Below are 13378 nucleotides of genomic sequence, written 5' to 3'. Positions count from 1 at the left end.
AAGTTGGAATAGATTTTGATTTTTGGTATTATTGGATGGTCTGACTGTATATATAGATAGCTGGTTAAAAAATGGGATTCATGGGTAATCAGTCATTTCCTATCTTTAAAGATATCAATTTGATTTTTTTGGTGCTCATTATCCATTAGACCAAGGAACGGCAACCTTTTTGGCTGTGAGAGCCATAAACGCCACATTTTTAAAATGTAATTTCATGAGAGCCGTACAGTGCTCACAGTGCGCGCTCCTGTAACAGTGCCTGAAAAAAAAATTGACTTGATGGCTCCTGCAGAAAGAGCCATATCTGGCCCTCAAAAAGAGCCAGATATGGCTCGAGAGCCATACGTTGCCGACCCCTGCATTAGACTGTGAGTTTCTTGAGAGTAGGGACTATCTTTTGCCTCTTTTTGTAACCCCAGCTCTTAGCACAGTGCCTGACACATAGTAGGCACTTAAAAATGTTTAATGATTGACTATGCCTGTTGCCTTCTGATTCTTCTTGAAGAAAGCATCCGTGATATCCAGGCATGCTGCTGCGTTGTAGTCTCTAAGTTCTTTCTTACTCCTGAACCCTATATTCCAATGTAGTTTTCATCCTTTTCCCCCTTTGCATCGATGTCACTGGATATATGTTGATTTTAAGCTGACTCCGGAAACCGGTATATGCAGTGTAATTGAAAAAAAAAAGCAAGAAAGCACCAATTGAACTTTGCAGGATTATGTGTAATGACCAACTTTGGCCCAGATGGGGAGAGGAGAAGACAGACTTTCCTCCCTGTTTTTGCAGAGGTGGAGTACTATGAATGTAGAACATTGCAAATACTATCAGACTTGGATGATGTGTTGGTATGGTTTGCTGAACTGATTTTTCCTCCCTTTTTCTTTATTATTTTTTGGGAATGACTCCCTGGAGAGGAATATGTTCAGAAATGTAGATTATGTAAAAACAAAAGACACCAATAAAATATTCTGAATATGCATTGATTGACTTTGGAGTATCTTATCAATTTTTTATCTAGAATTTCACTATCTCCTTCTCATCCTTTGAAGCAATTATTTTTATGGTGGTATTTTTCTAAATGTTCTTCATAAATATTTTCATTTGAGGTGACTACATGTCTTGTGAAATGTTGCTTCCTTTTGCCTTTGAATGCATAACAAAACCAACTTGACCAACTCCATTACCTTGGGCAAAGCACTCAACCTCTGGGCCTCAGATTCCTCACCTATAAAATGAATGGCCTCTGAGGTCCCTGTAAATCATCTTCCCAGTTAGCTACAACTTCCTTTTTGCCTTCTGCTTTCATCTATAGCAAGGCTATAAATATTGACATGATTTCAGTTCATCTAGTAGTTGTATATCTACTTGGTCCCTAGACAAGTATTTTATTAGGTTAATGTTTGTAGGTGACATAAAAAATGTATGATGCTTCATACTTTCTGCCTCTTTCTCCACAATGCTACTAAGCCACTGCAGAAAAGGGAGAGGGTTACACAGGACCAAGGGCCGCTTCATATTTAAGTTTGTTCTCTGACTCGTCAAGGTGGAAGAATATTATCACCTAGTGGCCAGCCTGTTCATGAGGATCTGCTCTGTACTTAGCCAGACTGGACCTCAGGATACAGGATTTATCTATTTGCCAGGACTATATTCAAAGGCTTGCCAGGGGTTTGGACTCTAATGGCATAGCACAGCCTTTGAGAATCTCAGGTAACTGCCTGACTACTAGGAGACATATAAAGAAGACTTCTATGCACATAACTTTTAAGGAAATTGCAGACTTCAAAGCACTATAGAAATGTGAGTTGTGATGATTATTTATCTGTATACATTGGTTTCTCATAGTGGAATGTAAGTGCTTTGAAAGCAGCAACAGCTTAATTTTTGTCTATGCCCCTGGCACACATTGGCGTTTAATAAATGCTTGCTACAGTCACTTCACCCCTGTTGCCTACCCCTTACTGTTCTTCTGCTTTGGGACCAATACACAGTATTGATTCTAAGATGGAAGGTCAGGGTTAAAAAAAATAAAAGCTTGCTGAATTTACTATACAAAATGAAAATAATAATAATAATTGAAAATAATAATAATTATTATTAATTATCAGGGCCATCTGATTATATCCTTAAAAAGTTACACAGCTGACATCTATTTTTATTGTGTCCTCTTTCCCATACAGCTAAGTGACAGAGCGGATAGAATAAGAGGGTTGGAATCAGGAAGACTCATCTTCATGAGTTCAAATCTGGTCTCAGACACTTATTAGCTGATGGACCCTGGACAAGTCACTTAGCCTTTTTTTTTTTTGCCACAGTTCCTCATCTGTAGAATGAACTGGAAAAAAGAAATGGCAAACCATTCCAGTATTTTTGCCAAGAAAGCCCTAAAGGGGGGTCACAAAGAGTCAGACATGACTGCAGTGACACCATCAAAGCAACATATAATATATGACATTTATGCACATGTAGACACACATTTATAGATTTAAACATATTTAGAGTAAATACAAGGAAGATATGGGGGTAGGGAGTGTGGGGAGGCTCTAGCAACTGGGTAGGGACCAGGAAAAGACCTAGCGTGGGATGTGCCAGCTTGAGTCAAGAGTTGATGGAAACTAGGGATTCCAAGAGGTAGGATTGAAGAGATTATACCAAGCATGGGGGAGAGCCTGAGCAAAGGTATGGATACTGACGATGGACTGTCATGTGTGAGGGACCAAGTTGGCCAGTGCAATTGGATTATAGGATGCCTGTGTGTAGATTTCTTTTCTTCTTTCTTTTAATTCTTTAAAAAAAATGCTTACCTTCTGTTTTAGTAATCGGTTCAGTTTTAGCTTCTGCAAAACTCCCAAACAATTCCTGTTTAATTTCTTATGCTTGCCTGTGATATATCTAAACTGCAGATGACACCAAAAAGTTTAGAAACTCAGAAATGCATATTTAGCCCAAAATTTACAATAAGGCATTGTAAACCCCCCACAAAAGAAAAAAGAAAAAAAGGGAGAGTCAAAAAATTTTATGTGGATTTTTCCAGACTGTAGGGGGCCAAACATGTGTAAAGGATAATTATACTCTTTTGGCACGGAGTAATAGAAAGGGCACTGGATTGGGGGTCAGGAGAACTGGGCTCTAGTCTGGTCTCTGAGACTCCATAGTTGTGGGACACTCTCCTTGAGCTTCTGCTTCTTCATTGTGAATTATGGACTACTAGTTGATCTTTTCAGGGGCAGCTGGGTGGCTCAGTGGATTGAGAGCCAGGCCTAGAGACTGGAGGTTCTAGGTTCAAGTCCGGCCTCGGACACTTCCAGCTGTGTGACCTTGGGCAAGTCACTTGACCCCTATCGCCCACCCTTACCACTCCTGGGCCAAGGACGGTCCCTAGCCCGGACGAAAAAGGAGGAGGGTTGGGCGTGGGGCTAGCAACCCCACCCTGTAAAAACTACATCTGCTAAAGAAACTGCAACCTAAAGTAGGGGCAGCTGGGCTAGCTCAGTGGATTGAGAGCCAGGCCTAGAGATGAAAGGTCCTAGGTTCAAGTTCGGGCTCAGACACTTCCCAGCTGGGTGACCCTGAGCGACCCATTGCTTCCTGGTTGTGGCCCTATGCTCCTAGAATGGAGTCCCAGGATATTAAAAAAAAAAAAAAAAAAAAAAAAAAGTTGATCTTTTCTGAGCCTAGTGCAAGTGGATGGATCTGCCACAAGAGGGGGTATGTGCTTTCCAGAAATGATTGTGCCTTATCCTTTTCCCCACCTCTAAAGAAGATGAAGGACTCATTATAATCAGGCTTGTCCCTCCCAGTCTTTCAGTTTGTAAGAGTGGCTTCTGTACTGGACTTTATGGTCTAACGATTTCTTCATTGCCAAAAAACATGAAGGGGGAGGCAGCTTGGACAGCAGGATTGGGTCTGATCCCTTATTTGCCCATCAAACAGTGTGTAATGCAGTGAATATTTAATCTGGCACTAGAAGACCTGGGTCTGAATTAGCTGTGCAATCTTGGGGAAAATCACTGGACTTTTCCAGGTCCCAGTTTCCCTATCAATAAAATGAAGGGCTGGATTGGATAGCAGTAGTGGATAGAGAGATGATTTTGAAACCAGAAAGCCTTGGGTTCAAGTCCCACTAATGACCTAACTAGTCATTTTGTAACCTTGGGTGAGTCACTGAATTTCTAAATGCTCCAGTTGCTGAAAAAATGCCAAAGTGCATTGATTGAGAAAGTTTCTTCAACCAAGATTTCCCCATATGAATAGAATCACAAGTCTGGACCCTCTTCTATTATTTATTATTATTATATGTAAATAATTATTATAATAACATATTGTAATAATTTTTTAAAATCCTCACCTTCTGTCTTAGAATCAATACTGTTTATTGGTTCCAAAGCAGAAGAGTGGTAAAGTTTAGGCAATGGGGGTTAAATGACTTGCCCAGGGTCAACACAGCTAGGAAGTGCCTGAGGTCAGATTTGAACCCAGGACCTCCTGTCTTGAGTCCTGACTCTCAATTGATTGAGTCACCTTCTGCCCCATCCTAGGATCATTGTAACCCTTCTCTACTATATCTCCTAAAATATATATGTGATCTTGAAGAAATGTTCATAGAGTCCATGGCAGGTTGGAAAGAAAAATCATTCTCCCAAGGGGTGGAGCCGAGGGCATAACAATAGAGGAAATCAGGTCTGAAAGGAGAAGCTAGGAAAAATATCACTAGACCTATCCTCACCAGCAGAATAGCACCCACCTTACATGACTTCTAGACACCGATCATTGTTTTAAAATCTTTCCAAGTTATTTCCTTTATAATACTTGTAGTCATTGTGTAAGCTGTCCTGGTTCAAGCCACTTAACTCTTCATTAATTCATACAAGCACTTCTAGATTTCTCTGAACCCTTCTCTTTTGCCATTTTTTTACATTAATATACCATAATGCATTCAGCCATTTCTCTACTGATAAGATAAGGAAACTGAGGCTCAAAGAGGTGAGGGACACAATTGTCCTGATAGAGCTGAGATTCGAACTCAGATTCTCCACCTCCTAATTCACTGCATCATCTCGGTTTGACTCCTGGATCTGCTGTTAGCTAGTTGTGTAATCTTGGCAAGTAATTTAACCTGTGTAAGCCTCAGTTTCTCCCTAAAGGGTTTGGACTAGAGAGCCTTTGAGATCTTTTTTTAGCTCTAGAACATACAACAGGAGGCCATTCCATATATTATGCTCTTGGTGGGAAATGAGATGGATTATCCAATAATCTGAGTTCTTCCAAATTTTTGTTTAAAGAATCCTATCTGGCTGTGGGGGAGGAGGATGGTTTCAGGTAGAAAGAATGAGAGAGGACACTGTTTACATAATGAAAAGTAGAAAAGTATGCAGGTGTGTTTGTGTGGCAGCTTCGGGGTGACCACTGTGCTGGGTTATTTGAATAATGGCTTATTTATTTGGGTAATCGTATTTTGTGAATTATTGTATTTGTGGGGTGTGTATGTGTGTATGTGGGGGTATCCAGTAAAAACTAGATTGGGGTGGGAGGCTCTGGAACTCACAGCTTCCTTCCTTCCAGGGCTCTGAAGAGAGCCAGGCGAGTTGGGGCCCAACACCAGTGTCAGCTGCCTCTTGTTCTCCTTCCTATCTGGACCTGATGGGCATGAGCACATATCACATAGAACTGACTTGGCAGCTGTGGGGTGGGGGTATTCTAAAATCACAGGCAGGCCTCCTGGATTAGACTTGCCCTTTAGAGCCACCTCCTTTCCCCTTCATCATATGATTTAACCACTCTGAGTCCATCCCACTCCTTGGAACTCTGAGTAAGAGCCATAGACTATGGGAGAAGAATATTCCTGGGAGATAGGGCTGGGGATAAGTGAGTGCCAAGAACCACTGGCCCAGTTGATGCCTCTATCCATATGGGTTCTGTCTATTCTCTTGGAAGCCTATAGTATATAAGGCAAGGCATGCCCTAAAAGAAAAGAATACATGAGTTTTTAAGCTCTTACGTGCCCTGTAAGGATGGCCTTCCATATGGTAGAAGACATTCCCTGGCTCCATATTAACTAAACTGAATCATTGTGGCATATTGTTTGGAAAGGTGTGATGTTTTTCCATTGAACTATTGTTGTTGAGTCATGTTCAGTTCTGTCTGACTCTTCATGATTCCCTTTTGAGATTTTCTTTGGCAGAGATACTGGAGAGTAGGTTGCCATGTCCTTTTCCAGCTCATCTGACAGATAAGGAAATTGAGGCAAATGGGGATAAGTGACTTGCCCAGGGTCACATAGCCAGTAAGTGTCAGAGGGCAGATTTGAACTCAGGAAGATGAATACTATGCTTCCTCTCAACTTAATCCAATAAGCATTGAGAAAACCTTGGGGATAAAAGGACAAAATGGTCCCTACACTCTAGGAGTTTAAATTCTTATTGAGGGAAATAAAATACACTCATTGGAAATAACAAAAAATTTCTGGAGGAAGGCTCTAGTTTTTGAGGAGATCAGGAAAGATTTGGAGTAAAGGGTTATTCTCTTTATTGGACAAATAATTAAAGTAAGGTCCAGGTAGGAAGGGGGCCAAGTTTAGAATCAAGGCCTCTCACCTGGGGCTTTTCCTTATAGCCCTACTACTTACTGTAAGCTTCTTGAAGGAAGGGGACTTTTTTTTAAAACCCTTATCTTCTGTCTTGGAGTGAATACTGTGTATTGGCTCCAAGGCAGAAGAGTAGTAAGGGCTAGGCAATGGGGGTCAAGTGACTTTCCCAGGGTCACATGACTGGGAAGTGTCTTAGGCCAGATTTGAACCTAGGACCTCCAGTCTCTAGGCCTGGCTCTCAATCCACTGAGCTACCCAGCTGCTCCCTGGAAGGGGACTTCTGATAGCTGATTGATTCATAGTTACATCTTTGCATAGTTTCTTTAAAAAAAAAAAAAACCTTTACCTTCTGTTTCAGAATCAATATTAGGTATCAATTCAATTGTAGAAGAGTTGGTAAGGGCTAAGCATTTGGCGTTAAGTTATTTGCCCAGTCAGCTAGGAAGTGTCTGAGGCCATATTTGAACCCAGGACCTGCCATTATACAATTTAAAAATATTGTAAAGACAAGCACCTCTGAAGACTTGGGAACTCTGACCAGTGTAATGGTGTATAACAGTGTTGGGCAGACTACGGCCTGTGGGCCAGATGCAGCCCCCTGAAATGTTCTATCTGGCCAGCTGTGCGACATTATTCCTCATCTGACGAATACAACGAGTAGGATACAATACAATGAAACTTCGAAAGAGTTGCCTTAGAAACAGACTGACAGATGAGCATTTCCTTTCCGTTGGCTCCCTCTTTAAAAAGTTTGCCCATCACTGGTGTATAACAATTCCAGAAGACAGACAATGGAACAGGCTGCCTATATCCTAAGAGAGGGGTGATGGACTGAGCAATGACTGAGTCTTTATTTTTGGACATGTCTAATATTTTTCTTGTCTATACATGTTTGTGCATTTTTTCCTTTTCAATGGGAAGAGGGAAAGGATGTGAAAGGGAAAGAAGGTAGATCTTTGAAAATAAAATAAAATGTAATAATAAAAAAAGAAAATAGGTTTGGGATTTAGCCGGTCCTTACTATTTTATAAATACCCCAGCACTTTCTTTACAGTGGATCCTTTGGGGAGACATAACTCATCATAAGTAGGGAGAATTTTAGTGTGTACAATATATATGTCTCCTTGCTCCTAAATCCGAATGTCTATGATGGTCCTAGTCAACCTGAATATTGTGGCAATAATTGGAGAAGGAGAGATTTGGTTTGGAGGTAAATATGGTAACCCAGTCGATATAGAGCTGGGTCTGGAGTCAGGAAGCCCTAAGTTCAAACCTGGCCTCAGACACTTACTAGTTGTGTGACCTTTGGCGAGTCACTTAATCTTTCTATTCCTTGGTTTCCTCAGCTGTAAAATGGAGATAATAATAGCACCTATCTCTTGGGGTTGTTGTATTTAGTACAGTGCATGGCACATAGTAAGTGCTATAATGATATTATTATTACTAGAAGCTTGGGTTATAGATTCATGAATCATAAAGGAATGATAATGATCATTAGAGCTGGAAATAGGTGTAGAGACTCTCTAGTCCAACTCCCTTATTGTACAAGAAAATGAAGCCAAAGAGGGGCAGAGATTTGTACAAGGTCTACTATTACTTTTGCTGTTATTCAGTCTTTTCAGTTATGTCTGACTTTGTCACCCCATTTGAATTTTTTTTGGCAAATATCCTGGAGTAGTTTGTCATTTCCTCCTCTAGCTCATCCTACAGCTGAGGAAACTGAGGCAAACAGGGTCAAGTAGTCACTTGACTACCCTGTGCCCAGGGTCACACAGTTAGGAAATATCTGAGGCTAGCATTTAGGTTTTTTTAAACCCTTACCTTCCATCCTAGACTCAATATAGTGTATTGGTTCCAATGCAGAAAAGCAGTAAGGGCTAGACAATAGGGGTTAAGTGACTTGCCCAGGGATACCCCGCTAGTGAGTATCTGAGGTCAGATTTGAACTCATGAAGATGAGTCTTTCTAGTTCCAAGCCCAGTGCTCTATCCACTGTATCACCCACTATTGGTACTCTGCTATTATTAAGTGGAAGCGCTACTATGCATTAGAACCTAAGAACCATTGACTCCTTTCCTTTCAGCAACTCCTTTCAGCAACATGGTGTAACAGAAAAAGTGCTAGGCTCAGAAGCAGGAGTTCTTGGACTGTTACCAGCTATGCGACCATTGGACAGGCACTAATTCTCTCAGTTTCCTCATCTATAAAATTTTAGTCTTTTCTCCTCAGGATTGTCGTGAAGATCAAATATGATTATTTAAAGTTTTCCTGTAAACCCTAAAGTGTTATGTAAGAGTCAAATCTTATTTTCACTACACCTTGCCTCTGACCCAATGGGGGAAACCCTCTCTAACCCACTTTGTCACCACAATGGATATCTCAGAGGCACTTCCACTACAATTCCATATACCTGGAGATGCCTCTTCCCTTCTCTCTTCTCCTCTCATCTGCCATGTTATACCCAGGCACAAGAATCCAAGTACACCACACTGAGTGAAGGTGATCTGGAGTTACAATTCGTGGAGGAGAAGGATATTGGCATGAAGGAGACAAGGTGCTCTGCATTCTGGTTTCTTTCTAGTCTGGATTCCTCAATTCCCCAAAGTTGGAATTTGGGCCGTAGACTGTCTCTCCAAGGCCAACTTCCATCTCTGGCTAACCTAGGAGTTTGCCAAGGCCTTCCTAAAGAGGCTAACAGTACTCTTCCCTCTTGCTCTCTCCGCAGGTGAGGAGTCCATCAGCACTTTGGGCCTGATCCTAGGAGTAGGACTATCACTGCTAGTAGTTTCCATCCTTGGCTACAGTCTGGCCAAGTGGTACCAACACGGATACTGTTGGGAGGGTGAGTGTGTGCCAGTGCCCTGGGAGCTCTGCCCAGGCCCTGGGGGCTCACAGACAACACAGCTGGGGTGCTGCTAGTTAAAGCAGCATGAGCTGTATTCTTACCTGAGCGGAACACAAAAATATTTCCTGTGGTTGAAGTGGTTGGAGACTTTTTCAGGCAGCTGACTAATTGAAACATGTGTGTGTTTGTTTGCACATGTGTACAGAGAGCTAAGAGAGGGTAATGAGAGAAGGAGACCAAGGTTCTTGCCTTATTTTGAAAATATGCAACCTCCTCTTCCTCCTGCCAAACAGCTGTGCAACAAAGTAGGGGTGAAAGCAGACAGCCCATGCAACTTTCGGTAGGCTCTAAGGCAAAGGGCAATATAGGGTATACTCTATCTCCTCCATCCTTCCGATCAGTTAGGTGGGTATTTCCTTCCCCAGAAATTTGTCTCTGGGCCTCTTAATAGGCTGGCTAGCACTGGGAGTCTACTGAGGTTCTTTGACAGGGCTCTCAGCTCCCATATATATTCATCTCTAGATACTTTGAGGACTGAATCAGTTAGTTGAGCATTTCTGGAACCCAGTGGGGAACAGAGAAATCTTGTAAACCCTTCCCTTCCTTTCCCAGAAAATTTCCCGGGATTGTAATGAATTAGCTGATAAGCCAGAGTCCTACCCATTTTAAGATGAGTATTTTATGACAGTCATAACCCACCAAATAGAAAAGTTTCAGTAGCTTAATAAGCCTTTACTCTCTGGTTGGCCCTGTCCATGTGACAATGAGAAATATCTCACAGGATATAAATGAGGTCCAAAGAGACTGGAGCATATCTAAAACACAGCCCGAAATAAGTTTCTCACCCTCAAGATCCAACCTGGGAGAAGTCTGTGAGCTAAGAATGTCCCAGTGGCTACATGCTTCTCTGTGGGTGGTACTAACTTTCTCCTTTCTGTCTCTTTGTCTTTCTAGGACCCAACTTTGTTTTTAACTTATACCAGATCCGGTGAGTAGGCCTGGGGTTAACTGAAGACTTAATCTCTGAACAAGTCCAAATGGCAGGGTTGTTGCCAGCCAGGCCAGTGAGAACATAGGCTCATAGGATCACGGATTTGATGCTAGAAAGAATCTCTAGATCCTTCCTGTTCATCTTAGAATGCAGAAATTTAGACTCAAAGAATCTGAGTGCCTTGTCCTAGGATGGTGATGGCAAACCTATGACACATGTGCCAACACTGACACACGTAGCCATTTCGATGACACTCGGCTGTATGCGGCCACATACAGAGAAGTATGGGGCCGCGTCCCGAGGATGAAACATTTGCACTAGTGTAGACACTCTGTGCACTATAGATGATGATTCTACCTATATTAATTTGCTTATTTTGGTTTATTAAATACAGTTATATATTACAATTATACATTTTTGTTATTTAAACTATAAATATTGTGAAATTATGGTTTTTTTCTCGAAGTGACACACCACCTGAGTTATGCTCATTTTTTGGGGGGGAATTTTGACACACCAAGCTCAAAAGGTTGATCGTCACTATCCTAGGATTTGATCCCAAATTTTCTTACTCCAAGTTCACTCTGTGGACCATACTGACTGCCATCACTCTGTCCTGCCAATGGGAAATATTTTCCTCTTCTACTAACTGTTCTCTCCTTTACAACTTTAATGGATCATTTTTTTTTTATTCTAAAGGAGAGCTAGATAGCCATAGATAAAAATCATAGGATGTTAGAAACTGAAGGAATCTTATTTTAGCAATCATTGTAGTGTAAGCTTTAAAAATATCCCACTAATAAAAACTAGAATACAAACATACCTATGAGAGGTCCTCATGCCACAGACCCCTTTAGCACACTTAAATCTCAAATAATCAGAAATATTTTTCTGTTAGAGCTTCTCTAGGCCATAATTAGACTATCAGTAAAATGGTGGGTTAGGGTTAAATGGTTTAACTATGGTTTCTTCTAGCATAGATCTATGATCCAAAGATCCATCCTCCTGTCTTCTTTCCTTTACCCTGATGGATTGATTGAAATCGATGTCTTGAAAGATCTATCAGCCAATTAGTATTATTAATCAAGCAAATCCTCTGTGGAAATATAGCCCTTGGCCTGAAATCTTCAGGGGAGAATCCCTCTTTTCTTTCCCATACTCCCTGACTCTACCCAATGAGAGAAGATTCTTACTGCCCAGACTTTCTCTCAGTTGTATAACCTCACTGTCAAGGGACCCAAGGCAAGGCTGGGTTCCCACCCAAGTTCTACTTCTATCCTTGTTAATCAAGTCTTTGTCAGAAAGTAGTTTTAGTGGAAAGAGCACTGGATTTGGGATCAGAAGTACCCTGGAATGCTTTGATATTTGTGAGGTGTGGGACTTAAAATAAATCACTCTCTCTAGGACTTATCTTTAAACATGAGATGTTTAGGAGGCAGCTAGGTGGCTCAGTGGATAAAGAACCAGATCTAGAGACTGGAAGTTCTGGGTTCAAATTTAGCCTCAGATACTTCCTAGCTGTGTGACCCTGGGCAAGTCCCTTAACCCCCACTGCCTAGCTCTTATTGCTCTTCTGTCTTAGAACCAACACATAGTATTGATTCTAAGAGGGAAGGGAAGGGTTTTTTAAAAATGAGATATTTGTGTTGGATGACCTCTAGGCTCCTATTTAACTCTAGCTCCTATGAACCTATGAATTTATTACAAGTTGTGTCTTTTGTTCCTCAGCAACCTGAAATCTGGAGAGTTAGAAGTGGGTCCTCCTTTCACGATCAGTGGCCACCTCAGCAGCTCAGAGGGTAGCTATAAACAGTTTTATGACAGACCAGTCTGAGGCAGGGGGAATCCACCACTTCAGGTGAGTGAAAACCACCTTCTGGTAGCAATGTACTTACCCTGCAAGCTAAGTGTGAGGGGGGTTGCCTCAGGACAAGAAGTCCTTTTGTTTTCCATTACTTGTTTGTTTTTTTGTTTTTTTTTCCCCCAGCATTTGGTCTGTTGGGTCTCCAGTGGCTCATACCTCTTCCTCTTTAACTTGGGGAAATAAATCCCTAATTCTGCTCAGAAAGATTACAGAGCAGAGTTTCTGCTTTTCATCTAGGGATAAGAACCATTCCCTCCAAGGGGCATCATTTCAGGGTATCAGTTCCCAGACTTGATAAGCCAAGTGACTTTTCTTTGGATCACTACATTCAAACTTTCTGCTTTAATTTATCCAATGATGAAAATACCTTAACTACAGTTTTCCCAAGTGTTCACTATTCTCAAGTATTCTTTTTTTTCCCTCCCTTTGTCCCCGTTGGCTCAGTTCTCCCAGTTTCCCTTTCCATCTACTCCTCTCCAATTCTTCCATTCTTACTATCTTTTCTTTGCCAAGGCCCTCAGCTTCTCTTCATTTTCTCCTCCCCAGCCTCTCTCCATCTTCTCTTCTTCAATATGTCCAGCCTCATTTCTATCTACACCTCCCCAAACTGCTTAGCTTCTCTCTATCCCTCCTTTCAATCCCTCTCACATTTTACTCCTTTTCTCTTGGAGCCCTCTTCCTGTCTCTCCCTTTCTCTCTCATTGGGAGAGTCAACTAGAGAAGAATACTGAGAACAGAGCTACACCCCTTCAAAGTGTGACTTCCTACCTAACTTCTTTCAATTTGATCCTCTAGGAAGAAGATCACGCCTCAACTACTGTCCTTGCATGGAGTACCCTGACAATAATCTCCTCTCTCCTTAGTCCTCCAGCTCCCACTGGCCATAGGGGGATGGCTCTGGAGTCCCTCACTAGGGAACATGAGGAATCAGTCCTCTGGATCAGTCTGAAGTAAGAGCTAGGCTCAATGGCAATGTGGTGTTACTAGAGATAAAGAGAAGATAGCTATCCCTAGGGAGATTCCCACAGAGGAATCGAGGACCGACAGTGCATCTTTTAGTGAATTCATTTCATCTCTGAGCCAACAAACTC

The 13378-nt window shown here is 41.7% G+C and overlaps 1 protein-coding gene across 1 annotated transcript; it reads left to right on the top strand.

The window, feature by feature from the left end:
- The first annotated feature begins 7727 nt into the window (after positions 1-7727).
- Positions 7728-12257, top strand: SMIM35 (small integral membrane protein 35). Its single transcript, XM_044669029.1, has 4 exons — positions 7728-7797; positions 9313-9429; positions 10387-10420; positions 12152-12257. The coding sequence occupies exons 1-4, from the start codon at positions 7728-7730 to the stop codon at positions 12255-12257; spliced, it is 327 nt and encodes a 108-aa protein (XP_044524964.1).
- Positions 12258-13378: the final 1121 nt, after the last annotated feature.

Source organism: Gracilinanus agilis, chromosome 3 (genome assembly GCF_016433145.1).
Source record: "Gracilinanus agilis isolate LMUSP501 chromosome 3, AgileGrace, whole genome shotgun sequence".
Classification (NCBI taxonomy): Eukaryota; Metazoa; Chordata; class Mammalia; order Didelphimorphia; family Didelphidae; genus Gracilinanus; species Gracilinanus agilis.
Note: the sequence above shows the minus strand (reverse complement) of the source record. Positions and strands in the feature narration are given on the sequence as shown.